This window comes from Micromys minutus (genome assembly GCF_963924665.1).
Source record: "Micromys minutus genome assembly, chromosome: 13".
Taxonomy (NCBI): Eukaryota; Metazoa; Chordata; class Mammalia; order Rodentia; family Muridae; genus Micromys; species Micromys minutus.
In genome coordinates, this window is record NC_137982.1 from 47,738,627 (window position 1) to 47,757,257 (window position 18,631).

Genomic DNA, 18,631 nt, shown 5'->3' on the forward strand with positions numbered 1-18,631 from the left:
CTCCTCTCCTCCTCTGTCAATCTCCCTCTCTTCTCCTCCAGCCTCTTTTCCCGCCTCCCTCTCCACTGTCAAATATGTATTGCCTTAACATCTCACCTTCCTAATGCCTTCACCCTTCAATATAGTTCCTCATGTTGTGTGACACCCCTCCCACCCATACAATTATTTTAATTGCTACTTCAATAACTGTAATTTTGATAGTTATGAGTCATAATGAAAATATCTGTTTTCTAATCATTTTTGGTGACACCTGTGAAAAAGTAATGTTTATGTCTTTCTATGTCCTAAATCTGAGGACACAAGACAAGGTCATAGTTCCTCAGAATCCTTCAATCATTTTAAAAGATATTTAGCTTCTTTTTGGCCCAGTAAATCTTTTCATAGAAAATACTGACACATCAGAATATACCTTTGACAATATGTGTAAGATGTAATAACTTGTTTCTCTTTATTTTTTCTTTAAATATGTTATAGTGTGTAAAAACCATTTAGGAGTAACTTTCTTGGAGAAAGCTTAGAATGTTTTAAAATACTTATACATAAAAAAGAAAAACTTAGTCTAAAGTCATTTTTTTAAATAATAAAATTTGCTTAATTATTCATTGTAGAAGAATTGATTAGCCATTATTCCCCATACAGAAGAGATCAAATAGATTTAACATGGCTAATAGAATTAATCAGTAGAATCAGTCAATTAAAAAAATTTAAATATGGTTTTAGAAAATTGTCCTGTGATAAAATGGATTTTTTCCCTTCTTTTTCAGGAACTCTTGGTGTGGTAACAGAAGCTACAATAAAAATCAGACCCACCCCTGAATACCAAAAGTATGGCTCGGTCGCTTTCCCTAACTTTGAACAAGGTGTAGCCTGTTTAAGAGAAATTGCAAAGCAGGTAAGAACAATGTAGAAGACATTCTGCTGTAATTGTGGCGCTTCAAGTACTCTTTATATTTACTTTTGTTATATTTGTAATTTTTTAAATCACATTTTACATAGACAATGACTCCCTAAGTACATGTACTTCATTCAGTATCACATTGCTCTCACACCTATCTCTTGTTTGAGAAGGCCTGTGTGATTTGGGCCCAAGGTAAGATATGCACTTTAATTCCTGGCTTTAAATGATTCTGCTTTGTGTTGAATGTTATATTTTAAATTATTTGGGAGTAATACACTTTGTTATGAATTGAAGTGATATTTAACTTACCTTAAATAAAACATTTATTGACATTAGAAGTAGCTATCCCAGGGCTTGGAAGGCAGAAGCAGGTAGATGTGTGTGAGCTCATGGCCTGGTCTATACAGTGAGTCCTAGGACAGCCAGGGCTATGTCGATAGACCCTGTCTCAACAAATGAACACAGCCCCTCCCCACTTAAAAAATGAACAGAAAAGGAGAAACTGGAAGTAGTGACTGAGCAACACTAATTTCTAAATTTAGAATTTAAAAATGTAGATAAATATTTTTAATGCATAGAATGTGCTGGTAGGTGCTCCTTATTTTTATAATGTTGTTTCATCTATTGCTTAAGTAATTTTTTTTTTACTTAATTTTTTTCCCAAGACTCCTTTTTAAAAAAAAATTAATTTTATTTCATGTTCATTGGTGTCAGATTTTTTGGACAGTTACAGTTGTGAGCTCCCATGGGGTGCTGGGAGCTGAACCCCGGTCCTCTGGAACAGCAGTCAGTGCTCTTAACCACTAAGCTATTTCTTCAACTCCTTGTTTGTAATCTTAAAAAAAGAAAAAGAAAAAGGAATAAACAAAAACAAAAATCCTCCTACTTTCTGCCTTCCTAAAAAGAGATATATTATCATTTTTCCTTTTTTTTAAAAGGACAAAATTTTACCAAATACCCTTTTTAATTCATTCTACGTTTTAGTGTGGAAATATCTGACTTTATTCATTGTTTGAACTGCAATAGTTGATAATAGTTTTGGCCCTTCTCAGACAGAAGTTAAGACAGTGTACTTCACGCCTTCTGGCTTTCTCTTAATACAGTGAGTTCCTTAGTACACTCCCTCAGGTATGTGAAAGAGAATCTTTTTCTTTTTCCTTTTCTTTTTGTTAGAGAGTCTCACTGCACAGCTTTGGAAAGCCTGGAACTTGCTATGTAGATCAGTCTGGCCTCCAATTCACAAGGGATCTACCTGAGTGCTGGGATTAAAAGCTGGGACTACATTAGCCCCAGAAGGAACTTTGATATTACCTGTGTAGATCAGCTTCCTAGTTGGCACTCAAAGTAGGCTGGAAGGAGACTCTAATAAAGGCAAGGGAAGATCTCTAGTCAGTCGTTCATATTATGTTGGACTCTAAGATAGTTAATTGCACAGGTACCTGACATTTTTTTTTTTTTAATTTAAAGAGAGTAATTGGAAGTTAACAAATTAAAAAAATAAATAAAAAATTTAAAATACATGTTAATTTGAATTTTTAAAAAACATCTCTCAGATGTATCAAAGACTTAGTTCCTGTTGTCTCTAGGTCATGTTTTGAACATGGTATTTCTAGTTAATCAATATTGCCTGAGTTTTTTTTTAGCAAAAGAAACATGAATGCCAAAGTAGGTTTTAATTTGTTTCTAGTTGGCTAGTCATTCATTCCTCTGTAGAAAGTGTTCTGTTACCTGCATCAGGCAGAGAGAACAAAGAGGTTCTTTTCAGAGTGGTGGCCCCTTCAACAAAGGAAGTATTTTAGACTTATATATGCATAAACATACTTACGTATGCAGGAACACACTTTAGAGGTAGGTACACTTGCATGTGTAGTTCAAGAAGGGAAGATATATAGATTTAGGGACATACTTCACTTAAAGGCTGAAGCACTTACTGGGAAGGTTAAAATGGTGGATGAGAACATTTGGCCATGTTTATAAAGCTTTATGTTATAAAGATGGCAGCTGTGTTAGCTAATGCTGTGTTTTCTAGTTTTTCCTCAGGTTAGTGGGTTCATCAGCAGGTATTCTTAATTGGTCTTTAGAATTCAGGTATAAATATTTTATGCTTTCCTGAATGGCCATCCATTTTCTCACCTTGCACATACTCACTTGAAAATGCCTTTGCTTTCATTATTGAATAGTGTTGCGGTACATCCACCACCGCATATGGCTGGCATAGTTAGAGTCATATAGTCATATGGCATCAGCGGAGTATGTTCATCTCAGCGGAGGTGACCGGTTTCAGTGTGGTTCTATGCCACACTGCCCCCAGGCACTCTCTGACTCTGGTGGTCTCTGACTCTGGTGACATATCAGTTCTGGCACCAGTGGGCCGTACAGAACTAACATTATATTCTTCTCATCAGTGACTGCCCTCTGGTTAGTCTCTCTCCAGATAGAGGACCAGCCGCAGACTGCCCACACTTCAACCAGCCTGACAAATTCAAACTTCAGAAACTTGTAATTTAGCAATGTTTTATTTCAGATTTTCTCAATGTATTTTACACTCCACAAAATGTCCACACCATAAACTCAAAGCCACCTAGACAAGACAAATCATCCTATACAAATCCATCCCTTATAAAATATTCATTACAACCTATAGCTATGCAGAGCCACGCAGAGAAGGTCTATCCTCATCTTCCTCCATCTTGCCTCTCTCTCTCTTGCTTCCCTCCCCCTTTCTAAGACTATTCCCACTTTCCCTTCCTTCTCATCCAATGACAGGTCTTGTTTTATCTTGTGCCTGCCTTCACCTGCATAAAGACAACAACCTACAGAGAAGTGCTATGTAAATCTATAAAAATTTTATTCATAATATTATTACATTATAGAGCCATTCAGTTTCAATAAGAATAATTCATATAGTCTGATGCAGTTTTTATTACAGTTTGATGTGCTCTATTAGAAGGTGACGGAGAAGAGCCTCTTGTGCTATTGAAGAGACCTCTCTTCCTTCCTTGCATAAAGCAGCAAGACTTGCTCCTTTACTTGGTTCTAAGAATCTTAGATGCTCAACTGGTGATTGTAGTGCCATTCTCTGTACCGAGTATACATTTGGAATAGGGGGAGTAATGACCGATAGTGCCACCATGTGGTTGCAGAGCAGATCAGAAAGTACCTGTCTAGACTGGAGTTTGGAGTAGTTTGTACACTTAGTAATAAATAGCTTTTGCAGACAAATTGTATAGACTAGGAATCTTGTCTTATTTAAAAATCTGGGTAGATAGTAGTTTATTCTCAAGCATTGTTCCTCACTGGGTAAGAATGCAATTCAGTGGTATCACATTCTTTTGGGTACCCACATTTCATGCCTTATAATGCAATTGTACAGACATTGTTAGAGCATGGATACAATTTTTTAATGGTTTAAGAGATAATTGACCTTATTGCCTTACTAAACAGAAACCTCATGTCAATAGTAGTAGGTGCTGTACTTTTTCTCCTTTTCTAACAGTATTTCAGATAGAAAGGCTTAAATCATCAGAGTTCGGCAGTGTTGCTAAGTTTGAGATTTGGAATTTCAGGTGCTAACAGTGGAATTTAAGATTGACTAAAATAGGTAGTGTATGTTTTATGTTTGTGCCCAGTTCTTGATTAAATAATGTGTTGGCTGTTTGTAATTTCACACTGTCATTTTTACAATGTTTTCACTCAAGCTGCTTTCAAAATTGCCAGCTGTGTGGTAGATGAGTGTCCTTTGGAGAGGAGCATGTGTGCCTGTTTACAGTAGCAAAGCAGCGCTGTAGGGTTTTGTTCTGTTACTGAGAAAGACCAGTTAGACAGTCTCAGCTGGCAGTGGGGTGCTCCTCAGGTCTCAGGTCTCTTGTCCATGTGAGGAACTGTCCCCTTTTACTGCCTTCTGAGGGGCTAGAAAGGAAGAGTTAGTGGATGGTTAATGTAATTCTGTCTCCTAAGTGGCAGGGCAGTGAAGTAGATGGATAAGCAAGGGATTCTTTAGAATTTCTTAGAAGAGATTTTCCGTGGCAGCGTAAGACATGAGGATGTACTGTTAGTGCCAGATACAACGTTTTACTGTTCTCTTGGTAGCCCAGAGCCAACAGGGCTGTTTCTACAGTGTTTGAAACAAGCTCAGTAACATAGACTCAGTAACAAAAACATAGGGTTTTTGTTTGTTTGGTTTGGTTTGGTTTTTTGTTGTTTTCAATAAGAATTTATTCTGGGGCTGGAGAGATGGCTTAGTGGTTAAGAGCACTGACTGTTCTTCCAGAGGTTCTGAGTTTAATTCTCAGAAACCTCATGGTGGCTAAAAACCATCTCTAATGGGATCAGTGTCCTCTTCTGGTGTGTCTGAAGAAAGAGATGGTATACTCATATATACAAAATAAGTACATCTTAAAAAAATTTACGATTATGTCTACCATTTTGAAAGAGGGGCATCCATCTCTTGCCATTAGAAGAAAACTGACTGGTATAAATTAGTCAGTTCCTTAGGAGCTGCCCCTTTGGGTATCAGTAGGTATTTAAACAACAGCCTCTTCTTCACCAGTCACAAAGGTGCTCCTTTCTGCTTCTCTCACCTCATTTTCAACATCTGAAGTAATTTTAAATTCATGGGTATTTCCTTATGTTAATTTAGATTACAGCAGGGAAGAAATAGTGCATGAGTTTTATAAATTCTGCAGGAGTTCAAATAAGCTCAAAAATTAGTTTTGACATGTACTTTATAAAAAAACTTAAGTATATTCAGCGGTAATTTTTGGGTGTACTTGCTGCTTATAAAATGCAGTTGTCATTATAAGTTAATATTTTCATGTGTGTCTTTTTTTTTCTCTCTAAAGAGAATAACTTCCGTCAGTGATTCGGTTATTGGGTTTTTTACAGTTGTGATCCACTGAAATGAAGGTCATTCATTGTATGGCACGGTCTTTGCTAGAAGTTACTTAGAAGTAGGTACTGCCCCTTTATTAAACTGAAAATAAAAAGAAAGTTATGGTTGAGATACTTGTCTGTTTTGTGGCTCTTACAAGCAGAGGGAAATACTTACCAAATAATGGCGCAGTAAATATTTAAAAAGTCAGTTCTGGCTTCATCTGACTGTGGCAGTTGCTCTCACCCTCTCTGGCCTGGGTGGTTCCTGAGCTGGTCCAGCAGGGCACCCACCACGCTGCTTTTCCTCAGTTCCCTTGGTTCCACGCCAGGCACACATCCCAATCCCGCTGCCGGCTTGCTGTCCCTGCCTCTACACTTTCTCTTGAACTCATGTCACCATAGGAAAGAACTTGCCACACAATAACCTCTGATCCAACTGATAAGATACAATTTTCCTATCTAGACAGCACCCATCCCTTAGAAATATTCATAACAACCTGTATCTATGCGCAAAGAAGAGTTTAACATCTGCCACCATGTTGCTCCCCGCTGCTTTCCTTCGCTCTGCTCCTTTCTTCTCTTTCCAAAACTTTGTTCCCGCCCATCCTTTCTTCTCATCCAGTGACGGGCCTCACTGTATCCCATACCTGCCTTGCTGCATAAAGACATTATCTTCAAAATAACATATATAACTTATGCTTAACAAAACAGAAATATTTGTCTTTAAGAAGAAATATCTTGTTTATAGTATAGATTCCTAGTTATATGCATGTCATTTCCAGGATGATTTCACCTATATCAACTCTGACACAGATAGAGGAGAAACCTGTCTGTGTTTAAAACTTTCATTTCTAAGAACTTTTATTCAACGCATATGTTTCATCTACCGTTGGCCTTTTCAGTAACTTGTCGCTGGCTTTGTGTGGGAGCATTGTGCTCTCAGTGCTCTGCCACGTAGTGAGATAGGTCGTGTGCAAACTACACAGAGAAGCTTTCATGTTTGTTTGGAAATCACTAAGGACACAACATAACTTTAGAGTTTAAGTTTGCATAGCATTGCCTATGGGTTGAATATTGGAGCATTTGTTTCTGATAAACATAAACACTATTTGGGTTTTTTGTTTGTTTGTTTTTTGCTTTTTAAATTAATTAATTAACTTCACAAATGCTGTCCCCCAAAACTAGTCCTACCTTCACAGGGTCCTTCTCCCCATTTCCCCTTTCTTTTCCCATCTGAGAGGGTGGGCCGTCCCCTGGATATCTGATAGGCTCAGGCATTTGGGCAGAATACTTGGTTACACTGAAGAAACCATTTCAGCTCAGAGATAACACACTAGCTGTGGCAGCCCAGATAAAGGACCATTCAGTGAGATACCCTTTTAATTTATCTTTAATAACTTAAAGTAGTAGCAGTCTTAGAGGGAATTGGAAGGTATATTAATACTGAACTTTGGAAAAGCTAGTCAAATCAGAGACATCTCCACTCGTGTCTGATCTCAAGTGTATGATTTTCTCTGGCAAAGGGTGTGGTTTAGTGTAAGCAAAACATTTTCCAGGAATATTTTTAATTAATTAAATTATATTAATTTTTAGTAATTTTAATAATTTAATAATTGAGGTATTTCTTAAATAATAAGAAATTATAAAGTAGTTGGATTGAAATCTGTTAAGTAAGCACAGAGAGTAATACTAAATTTTACTTTTCAGGTTAAGGTTCAAGTAAATTCCTGGTTATAATACTCTTAAAGGAAAGAAATTGTTAGAAATTTGGCTTAGTCAAATCTGCACTCATGTTCTGAGTTCAGTGTTTATATTTATTTATTTATCAAGACAAAATGATTGATGATTTTAAATCAGTGCCCAGTAGTTTTTATACCTTTTAGTGCAGTTTACTGACTGGCTGGCAGAGTTGGGCGGTGCAAGTCAGAGGCACGAGAAGCCCTAGTAAGTGCACTTAATTATTTTATTAACTCTAGTTGGAGTAAGCAACTTTTGTTTGTATATTGTTAAAATATCTTGGATTTCTTAATAACCCACCATTAGTTTGTTGAAACATCCCCTTCTAGGTTACTTCTGACACCTACCAGCAGGGGTCACTCTAGGGCCAGAGTGCCCTATGTATGCAGTGCTGTCAGTGTTACTTACTGGATGGTTTGGTGAGACTTTGACCTTTTAACTGTTTTTAGAATTTATAGCCTCTATTCTTGAAAGAGGATTGAGTCTGTTTTCAGCTTACCCGCCTCAGTTAGTTTTGAAAGTGGCGGAAATAACCTAATTGGAGCAGGGTTTGATGTTTGAGTACAGAAGCTTCTCTTTGAGCAGTTGCTGTGTTACCCCCCCCCCCCCCCCCACACACACACACACAGGGTTTCTCTCTGTAGTCCTGGCTGTGTTGGAACTTACTATGTAGACCAAGCTGGCCTCAAACTCACGGAGTTCTGCATGCCTCTGTCTCTTGAGTGCTGGGATTAAAGGCACGTGCCACCACCACCACCAGGCTGTGGTAACTATCAATTATTTCAAATTCTGCTTCTACGTATTTTTAGAATTATGTGTAATAATTTACAAATTATCAGTTACCAACGGCTGGCAGACTAACCTACACACTTTTTTTTTTTAAGTTTTTTGCTTACATGAACTTACTCAAGATAGCAACTGAAAATATATGTTTTGAATTTGGAAAAAAATGAGACTTTGACTTGAATTTGAAGATTTCTAAAATTTGGTGTTAGAAACTTTGTTTTGGGGTAGTATTTGCTCATGTAACTCAGCCACAAAGTTAAAATCACACTCAGTTTTTGTGAACATTGGTAGCTGCACGATTTAGCAAGTGTTCTAAACCTTTCTTACCCTTTCCTCCATTTTTTTAATTTTGAAAAATGTATACCAAGAACGCTGGGATAAACACTGTAGTGAGCACCTGCATATCTTCGTAGGTCTGATGTTTTCTGTCTGTCCCTTGTCTACACACTGTGGACTGTTGGGACTTAAGTTGCAGACACTGTAACACTTGACTCTGAGTATTTCAGCAGTCATCTAGAAACACAAGTTGTTTGTAATCATAACATCATTGCCATCTAAGGAATTTTAGCAGTTTATTTGTAAAACAGTATTTTTATTTGCATATTTAAGAGGGTTGCATTTTAATAATTAAATCATTGGAGAGACAGACTGGCTCTTGGTTCTGTAGCCTCCAGGACACCTTGGACCATTTTGTGTTTTACGGTAGATGTCACCTCCTGCCCAGCATTTCCCTTCACCATCAGACAAATTTTCTTTCCTGCCTGCCAGATTGGCAGCGTGAGAGGCAGGCCTGGGCTTTGTTGTTAGTAATCCTTGATAGGCAGCACAGTCAAGCTCTTTGCACCTTAAAAAGTTTGCCATACCATGATTTGCTGCAGCCTTTAGGCACTGAACAGAGAACAATGAAACTACGTCTAGCTTACGGGGATAAAATCAAATGCAGGTTCTAACTAGGGAGCCAGAGTTAATCTGTACTTTCTGGATGTGTTTCCACCCCAAAAGAGACTCAGTAGCCCAGCTCTCCTGACCACAGCATTACTGAGAGTGCTGTCATTCTCCCCTTTCCTCAGCATGCGCTTGTGTTGCTTGTTTTAATGAATAGCACCCACCCTTGAGGCAGGTGAACCAGAGTCTGGCTGGTGGCAGCAGGTAGAATTTACAGTTCTCATCAGGAATTTAACCCCCCAGAATCTCTGAGTTCTAACTGTTTGGTGGTGTGCTTATGTCAGAACATGTAAAAGTATCTGTAGACATTCTGCTCATTTTAGGAAGAAAGGAAACTTGACCTAATCAGGTTTCATATGTTTTATTAGAAGCCACTGCATTCATTTTATTACAGGCACCTGGTGTTGTAAATGTGAAGAAAATTGACCCATCTTTAGTGTGGAAACTGGTGGTGCTTTTAGGAATTTCTAGCCAAAGTATGATTCCTTTGTACCACACTTGAAATTATTCTGGCTGTCATTTTTTAAAACTTACAGTTTTAGTAAGACCACAGAATGGCCAGTGTGATAGTTTTGTTGTAATCTTTGATTCCAATATGAAGTTAAGCACTGTGTAGTTAGTTGGTGTGTGGTGTGCGTGTGTGTGTGTGTGTGTGTGTGTGTGTGGTGTGTTACTTAAAACTGTCAGTAGTCAGGATCTTGGTCTCTTCTTTACTGTTTCATAGTTGTTTGACCTTGGACAAGTATTTTAACCTCACCCATTCTTGTGTCTATCTGAAAAGTAGTTGGTACAAGTTATGCCTGTGACAGGGCTGTGGATAAGCAGGGCAGCAGTTTGGAGACACAGCACTCTGGATAGTGGGAGGTGGTAGGCTGTCACCATGTGTATCAGATCACATGGTACTGTCCCTACAGACCTACCAGTGACTCTGAAAAGTCACTTGAACTATTTCATCTTTAGTATTTAGATGAGTAAATAAACCGTTTAGACTTTAAAACAAAAATCTTATCAATCCTTTTATTGGGTAAAATTGTGTTTTATCCTTTTATAATAATTAAATATTTGTTTAACTAAAAGCAAGTAATAGCAAAAATGTTTCACTACATATTTTAAGCTTTTAGAGAGCTTTGGAACTTTACAGATTTTATTGATAAATGATACTTTGATGACAGATGTTTGGAAAGTTTATGGCAGGTTTTGAAGGCTGAACCAGTAGGAGTGCCAAGAGGAGTTTGCAGACATCTGGGCTACATAGCAAGATCCTGTCTCAAAAAATGTTCAAAATATCTCCTTTAAAAACAGCCCTTGGTAAACTTTAGCAGTTTTAAAATCTTGTGTAGGAAACAATAATCCAGTTTGGGCCTCAGATCCTTTTATAGTTTGGTCATCACAAAGTTAATAGAGTGCAAGAGGAATGAATGAATGTCTTGTCTGTAGCCACAGGGTTAGAGTTTCCATTCTCTTCTCATTTTTCCATACATTTCAACTTAGTCATCTGCAGTCTGCAAATCCAAATGCTCCCAAATCCAAAATGTGGCGCTGGCAAGTTGTTGGTGAAAATAGTTGGATTTCAGATCCGCATGTGAAGATCACTCAACAGCTTGCACCAACGTCTTCTCGTGTTTTGTGTGTTGTTTTCTTTCTTGCAACTCTTAGTTCCTAGAGGTGTACAACACTGGAACAGCCTTTTATTCCTGATCTACATGTTCTTAACTATCGAAGTTTTGCTGCTGCTTATATTACAAGTAACCCTGAAAGAGTGTAGAACTGTCCGAGTGTTGTGTGTTAAAATAGTGTGCGGAAGGGTGTAAAGGAGGGGTGGTTCCTAGAGTTGTCTTTGAAGATACCACAGATACTTTTTGGAAGTCCTTTAGCGTATAAAAATGTCCATTAATGTTTTCCTCATTTTAGGAGTGGGCAGGAGGCTGGGATGCGTCTGAGTGGTGGACATTTACAGCAGGTGCTAGGCCATGGCCTCGCTTCTCAGCACTGTCAAGGAAAAGGGAAAAATGAGAAGAAAAAACCTACTACAGTCTTACAGAATTTGAAGAGCTCTTATATAAAAGCAGAATAGAACAACTTTCTATGTAAGAGGCAGCAGAGGAGGAGAGGGGCAGTGTTTCAGTAGATCCATACCTGCTGGGTGGCAGGCTTAGGGAGGACTGAGAACAGCTCCAGGCATTAATTGGTTGATTATGCTGTGGTGGCCTTTTTTTCCCTCTGTGTAATCCTGGCTGTCCTGGAACTCACTCTGTAGATCAGGCTGGTCTCAAAAATCGCAGAGATCTGTCTGCCTGTGCCTCCTGAGCCCTGGAATTAAGGGTGTGGGCCAAAATGTACAATTCTTAAGATACATAATTAGTCTTAGAAAAGAAGAATCCTACTTTGTTGTAAAACAGTTCGTTTTGAGGACTGGCATTTCTTAAGTTACTGCCATAGGATTTTGCCAGGCAGTGAGTATATTTTATTGCTAAGATTAAAGGTCTGAATACGGATGTGTTTTATATAGAGAGTTCTTCAAATATTTTATAAGCTACTGATGTTTTGTCTTTATGAAATTATTTAAATCATTGAGAATCTTTTCTTATGTATGTTTAGGAGCTAAGTTCTTACATATGTCAACAGTCAGGTCCTGATTGTGTGACGTTTTAGTGTATTGAACTGACTCCACTTTCTTTCCTAAACAGAGATGTGCTCCTGCATCTATCCGCCTCATGGACAACCAGCAGTTTCAATTTGGTGAGTAAGGAATGGCAGTTTTAAAATGTGCTCTGTTGGCCGCCAGAGGGTTTGGAGAGGAATGGTGCTTGTCATGGCCTGTCCTTACAGGGCTCTCCACCTAGGAGGACTCACAGTCTTGTCAAAGAGAGTGCTCAGTGGAGGAGGGCTGTGGACAGCTTAGGGCTTAGGTTGCTGGTGAAGCTCTGCTTTATCGTGGAGCTTTCTTAATGTGGAAGAGGAACGTGAGGAGAGGCTTCATTTGATCTGAATCTTAAAGGGAAATGGAGGCTTGAGTCTTCTCCCCTCCCAGACGTGATCCCTTGTTGGCAAAGCTGGACTTGTGACAGCACAGTAGCAGATGACGAGCGCTCCAGATCTTAGTGTGGATGGTGTCCTGTCTGCAGTGCCCTGTCTGTGGACAGAGCCTTAGGCAGCTCTTTCTGACAGCGTGAGTTAGGAGCTGGACTGGAGGGGAAGCGTCAGGTGGTGTGACAGTAGAGTGGCAAGTCTGAAGTGCCCAGCAGTGAGGCAGCAGAGGAGGAGGGGGCGGGCTCTCAGCAGAGGAGGAGGGAGGGGGTGGGCTCTCAGCAGAGGAGAACAGGGCGGGCTCTCAGCAGAGGAGGAGGGGGTGGGCTCTCAGCAGAGGAGGAGGGGGCGGGCTCTTAGCAGAAGAGGAGAGGGCGGGCTTTCAGCAGAGCCATAATCTACCTGCCACGTGGCAAGTTTAGGGAGGACTGAGAACAGCTCCAGGCATTAATTGGTTGATTGGCCGTGGGGTTTTGGGGGAACATATATTACAGTGGATTTGGGGTGTTGTTGGGATTTGCTATGATGATTTTGTTTGCTTTTTTAAATTGGTGTATAGTTTTTGTACAAATGTGTGGACTTTCATAATGAGAATCACTTTCAATTATATCGTATTTTGACCATATGCCATATATCTCTCTCCTCTGGCCAACCGTTTTCCCCTTTAGTTTGTAGCATTTTTAATTCCTTGGTATCCATTGAAGATTCTGTTTGTATATACTCTCATGGCTTCATGATTAAACAATTAGAAGAGTAATTCTTAGCACAGCAAGTATTACCTAGTCTCCTGCACCAGCCATGCTGCTGATTGATCAATGTTTATGTCATACTGGTTAATGAGTATAAGGCTCATTATTAATTATAATATTCCTAAAATTTTAATTTCTCCTGGTTCAACCCTTAATATAATATACTGAAATTGCTTATATTTAGTATATTGACATGATTTACATATTCACTTTAATTATGAGGATTCTCAAATTTAAGGAATAGTGTTATATTTCTGGATCTCCTGCTCTTATCACATATTGTACATGTAGGTGTTGGTTGAATTACTCATTGAACTGGAAAAATAGAGTGAACAACTCCTAGATGGCTACAGCGCAATGCTGAGAACAGTGGTAATATCACAGTTCCTCATATGCCACCTTTTAGCTGCTCTTCACAGTGATTAGTCTGCAAACTATGAGTGGTAGAGTTGAGCTCAAACTCAGTTTGCCTGATTTCAACTTTAGCTGTGGCAGATCACTTCAGAAATACATTGTTAACAAATCCCTTTAAATGAATTAATGTGGCACCATAAAATTGATACTGTATGCTAATCAATGCTAATTATACTTTCTGACTAAGAAATTTAGAAATAATTTATTATAAAGATAAAGCACACTAACCAAAATTTATTTGGCATATAATAGTGTGATAGGCAACAGTAAGTTAATCATAAAAAGGATAGTGATGTCTTCAAGTTATTATTAATAGTTGACCCATCTAAAGTTATTATCACTTTTATAATAATTAATTTAATTCAGTATTATGGACAGATGTGGCTGACTTCCATCATTGTGTTGGGAATGATGCCAGAGTCAGTAGATTAAGGTGATCGTGTATCCTTAAGTGTTATTTACACAGGATTGGTAACATTTGGAGTTTTTGTGCAGTGTATAAAGATAAATGGATTTGAAGATAAGTCTTTTGCAAGAAAGGCATACTCAGTACTTAAGTGGTACTGGTGATAAAAGCTAGGCTTCACACTTGCTAGGCAAACATTCTACCACTGAGTGATATATGAGCCTCCTATTTACCTTTTGAGGCAAGATCTCAAGTTGCCCAGCTGGCCTTGAACTCAGTCTTAAGGTTCAGGTAGTCCTTGAATTTTCTATTCTTCTGCATCATCCCCCTTGAATATCTGGGGTTACAGCCTTGAGCTCCCAGGCATAGCTCAACAACGTTTACATGTTAATTTTTGTTAATAATATAGGGTAGGTCCTAATTGGTTTAAAAAAAAGAATATTCTGATGATGTGCTATTTCCAAGTTTATAAGATGCTAAAATTATCCTCAACCTTAGAAGACTTGGGAAAAAAACTTTATTTGAAGATGATTTTAAGTTTGATAAGTGCTTAAAGATTCTTTTTAAAAATTTTGCATAAACAGGATGGCATATTTTTTTTCTGAATTGGACTTATAGTACTAAGGCCAGATGTGGGATTTGACTAGAACCATCCCCAGAGTTGAGAAGTTGCTCCTCTTTGAAACGATGAGAAAACAGTAGAAGGTTCTCATTCAATTAGGCTTCATCTGCAGCAGCGATGTTAATTGAGCAGGCTCTGAAATGTTGTTTGTGTTATTTTGGCAATTTTAACTCCCTGAGTGTGATTAAGGAAGCAATTACTAGTTTTACACTAAGAATTCTGGATGAGTTAAGAATTAATTAAGAACCAACTTTAAACTTTACATGGATTCCATATTTGGTTATAGTTCTGTGTGGTTTCTGTTCAATTAAAAAAAAATACCCAAACCAGCCACTACTGGGTGTTCTTAAAATAAAAATTAATGAGGTGGTTTTATTGTGTGTAAACTGTACTGTTGAAAGATAACTGAAATTATGTATAGTGTTAGTTACATGTGGGAATTTGACTGAAAACAAACACTGTCACGTTTGAAAGAATGTAGAGGTAAAAGATCTTAATAAACATCCATATAACTTACAACTGTGAAAACTTGCTTTCTGTAGGATGCTAAGGTCATCGATTCATTGCAAAAACCACATAATTTGCTATTAATTTAAACTGTAAACTTTTCTTTTCCTAGGTCATGCTCTTAAACCTCAGGTCTCCTCTATTTTTACATCATTTTTGGATGGATTAAAAAAGTTTTATATTACAAAGGTAAGACTTAAAAAAATCTAAAATTGTACATGTATTGGACATGAATTTTCTTCTTGCCTTCTCCTCATACAAACCTTCCCAAAGGCTTTTTTCCTCTGTTGTGTTGTGTTTTATGTTGGAGCAACTGAACTATGCAGTGAGTTTCAAAAGCCTTAGTCTCTGGCTCGAGTCAGAAAACAGTCCTGCACTGAGCAGTCTCAAGCTGGCCACATTTTCTGTAGCTTGAATTTTCTTTCTTTACAGCTGGACTGAGAAGTGAAACGAGGGCAGGTTCATTTACTCCAACCTTTGATTCCTGAGAACTTTGAAAGAAAGTTGTACTAGTGTGTGTCACCATGGTAACAGTGTGTCAGCATCTACCACTGCAGCAGTAACATGCCATTTTGTTGTAGCCACAAGGCTTTGTTATTATTTGGCTTAATTAGGTAATACTTCTTGAAATTATAGAGATTGAGCCAGTCTCTTTCTCTGTGTTTTCATGGTATAATTTTGTATAAATTAATTTTGTGTAAGTTAAATATGGTTCTTGTGCTAGGACAGTAACTTGTGTTTTCCCTGTGCTTTATAACACACCCCTTGAGTAATGGAATTATCAGGTGCCCTTTGCATGGGTTTTGTAAATAGTGTTTTTCCAATCAAGCTCCTCTCTTTTTAATAGCTTTTTTCTTTTTGATGTCATGGATTCAAATTATGTATTTCTTATGACTGATGGCTTCTAAGCTGAGAAAACTCTTTTCTCTTCTAGTATGTTCAGGAACCTTTCACTCGCCAACCCCATTCTGTTCTTGTTTTGTTTTCTTTGTGCTGGGAATGAAACTCAGGATCTCATACACTAAGCAAGAGGCCTACCATTAAACTACCATTAAACTTAATTAATCCCTGGCTTAATTAACAGTTAAAGGGTTTCGTTATGCTTGGTTCTTGTTGTTGTTTTGTGCCATTTTGTTTATTGTGTGTGTTGTTGTTTTATTTGACCATTTGCTGTTAGACTAAGATCTAGATTGATCTTCTCCTCCTCCCTGTTCCTGACCTTTGGTCGGCACTAGTGACTGTGACTAATGTCTGCTTCTTACATTGACGCCTAAGGAGACACCGCTTTGACACAGTTCCTAATGCTTTGTAACAGTGTTTTGATTTTGAGACGTTAAAAACATATAATCTTGTTTTTTTTTTTTTTTTTTTTTCTTTTACTATTTGGAATTTCCTTTGTTGCCACCATCACGTTTGTTCATTATTCTAGAACAATTTTAGGGATTTGTGCTTTTCAAATGACCAATGGGATTTTTATTATAATTGGACTATCCTAGTGTATCAATTTGGACAAGTATTGGCAAATTTGAAATAATTTATGCAACCAGGAGTATCTTTGTTATATTTTTTTCCATAGCGAGTTTACATATTTCTTTTTAAATTAGCTTTGGTTCTTTGCACACATGAGGTCTTCTCTGTCAGTGTTTTATAGTGTGTCTTGGTTTTCTGTAGAGATGCTGTTAGCTCCAACCAGCTGCCTTGCTCTACCATTTTGTAATTTGTGTTCAGTTTTTTCAGTTACAGTTAAAGTTCTGGCAGGCTGCCTGTTGAAATACTGTATCAGTAGGTATTTATAATACCAGGGCATATTTGAAATATGCTGTATTTCATACACCTCAACTTCTTGTGTTGTTCTTGTAGTGCTGGGCATCAGGCTCAGGCTTTATGCGGCCAGGCAAGTGCTCACCAGTGAGCTGTCCTGCAACAGGCTTTCTTGTTAATGGGTGTGTAAAGCTTCCAGCTTACTGTTTAGCAGGCTGCTGAAACTGAGGTCAAATCACAAAGAGCAAATGTATTTCCAGTTACTGTTTTACTGGCATCCCTGTAATAGTAAATTTTTATTTTATATTTTGTAGTTTAAAGGATTTGATCCGAATCAAATAAGCGTAGCCACATTACTCTTTGAGGGAGATCGTGAGAAGGTTCTTCAGCACGAAAAACAAGTGTATGACATCGCAGCAAAATTTGGGTATGGCTTATAGTTCATAACCAAGAGGAAATATGCTAAAGGTGTGGTGGCTTCATACAGACTGCATGTGTCAGCATTCTAATTTGGATTGGCTATTAATTTTAATTTGTAAACATAAACTTTAAAAACTCTTTTTACCCCAAAATTTGTAGGAAGAATGATTTGTTGCTTTGACCTAATTTTATATATACATACAATATGCATGTTTATTATATAATGTTAAATTTGTAGGAATGATGTGTTACTTTTACCTAATTTTACATATGTAATGTATATGTGTTATACAGTGCTAAATATTTTGTTTTTTCCTAATTTTTGCATGAATGACAATTTTGTGATGTGTTATTTGTTGTGTAAGAATGAGACAAAATTGTCAGGTTACTAGTTTATGTATAAAGCATGCTGCTAGTGTGTTTTTAAAAGGAAATTATGTTTAGTCTGTGGTATTTGATAAATTATCCATACTCCACCCCTGTGACTTTCTGTTTTATGCTGGTATAAGGAAACAGGAAGCACTTGGCCTCTGTAATGAACTGAATAATGATAGGTGGTTTCAGTCAGCGATGGAGTGGAAGACTGATGGCAAGAGCTCAGTGGCCTGCCATTTGTCAGGGCCACGTGCCCTCCCTTCGCAGGGCCAGCCTTTCCCATTTGTCCAGGGTTTAGAACACACCCAACATTAAGCTAGCTCTGAACTCTAAAATTTTTTCTTTCTTCTTTTCTTTTTTGTCTTAAATTCACTTAAGTTGGGGATAAGTGCTTTACAGTCTCCCAACTTGTGTATATGTTAACTTAGCTCTTTATATCTATGATTGTCTGAAGTTAGGATTAAGAGAAAATGCTGTCTTAGAGTGAGAAACAGTCTTGTTAGATTTACTCTCTATTTTCTTTGGTGCTGTCTTTGCACGTTGGAAATAAGTCCCTTTTTGATGATCGCTCTGTTCCAAAACTACAAGCAGAAGTTTTATTTCCTTAACAAATTCTAGTAAAATACAACATTTTATTTCCTTAAAATAAAATCACCACCCTTTAATCTTCCGTGGTTATTGTTGTCTTTTTTCTTTTTCTTAACTTGCTAAAGTTCTAAGATAGACTAAACGTCTAAGTGGATTTTAAACCTCTCTAGCTTTTGAATTGTATATATATATTTTCTAGTTTCTAAGTGATATGGAATACAAATATAATTTACTAAAAGCTTTGATTTTTTTTTAAAGAGTACTAGTGAGAAAGGATATTTAAGCTAATTTTTTTCTGTACTTGCTAAACCTGAAATATTAGAAACTGACATTTAAAATTTTATATTTATATATTTCCTCTTGTTCTCAGCCAAAACAGCAACAACAAAACCTGGGAAATGGTTCTTGTGAATTAAAATATTTAGTTGGATGTCTCAAGTTTCAGAAGCACTGAGGAAAGGGAGACATTTTGCTGCAGTGTTGAGCACAGGCTATGGTTATATTTTGCTTAGCTTCACCTCAGC

The 18,631-nt window shown here is 37.6% G+C and overlaps 1 protein-coding gene across 2 annotated transcripts in view; it reads left to right on the forward strand.

Annotated features, from left to right (window-relative positions):
* Positions 1-18,631, forward strand: part of AGPS (alkylglycerone phosphate synthase) — a 107,450-nt gene that overhangs the window by 36,887 nt on the left and 51,932 nt on the right. For both annotated transcript variants that reach the window (XM_080928209.1, XM_080928208.1), the window contains exons 11-14: positions 765-892; positions 11,926-11,977; positions 15,076-15,152; positions 17,039-17,151. In XM_080928209.1, coding sequence (XP_080784335.1) covers positions 765-892; positions 11,926-11,977; positions 15,076-15,152; positions 17,039-17,151 — 370 coding nt within the window. The remainder of the gene's footprint in view (positions 1-764; positions 893-11,925; positions 11,978-15,075; positions 15,153-17,038; positions 17,152-18,631) is intronic.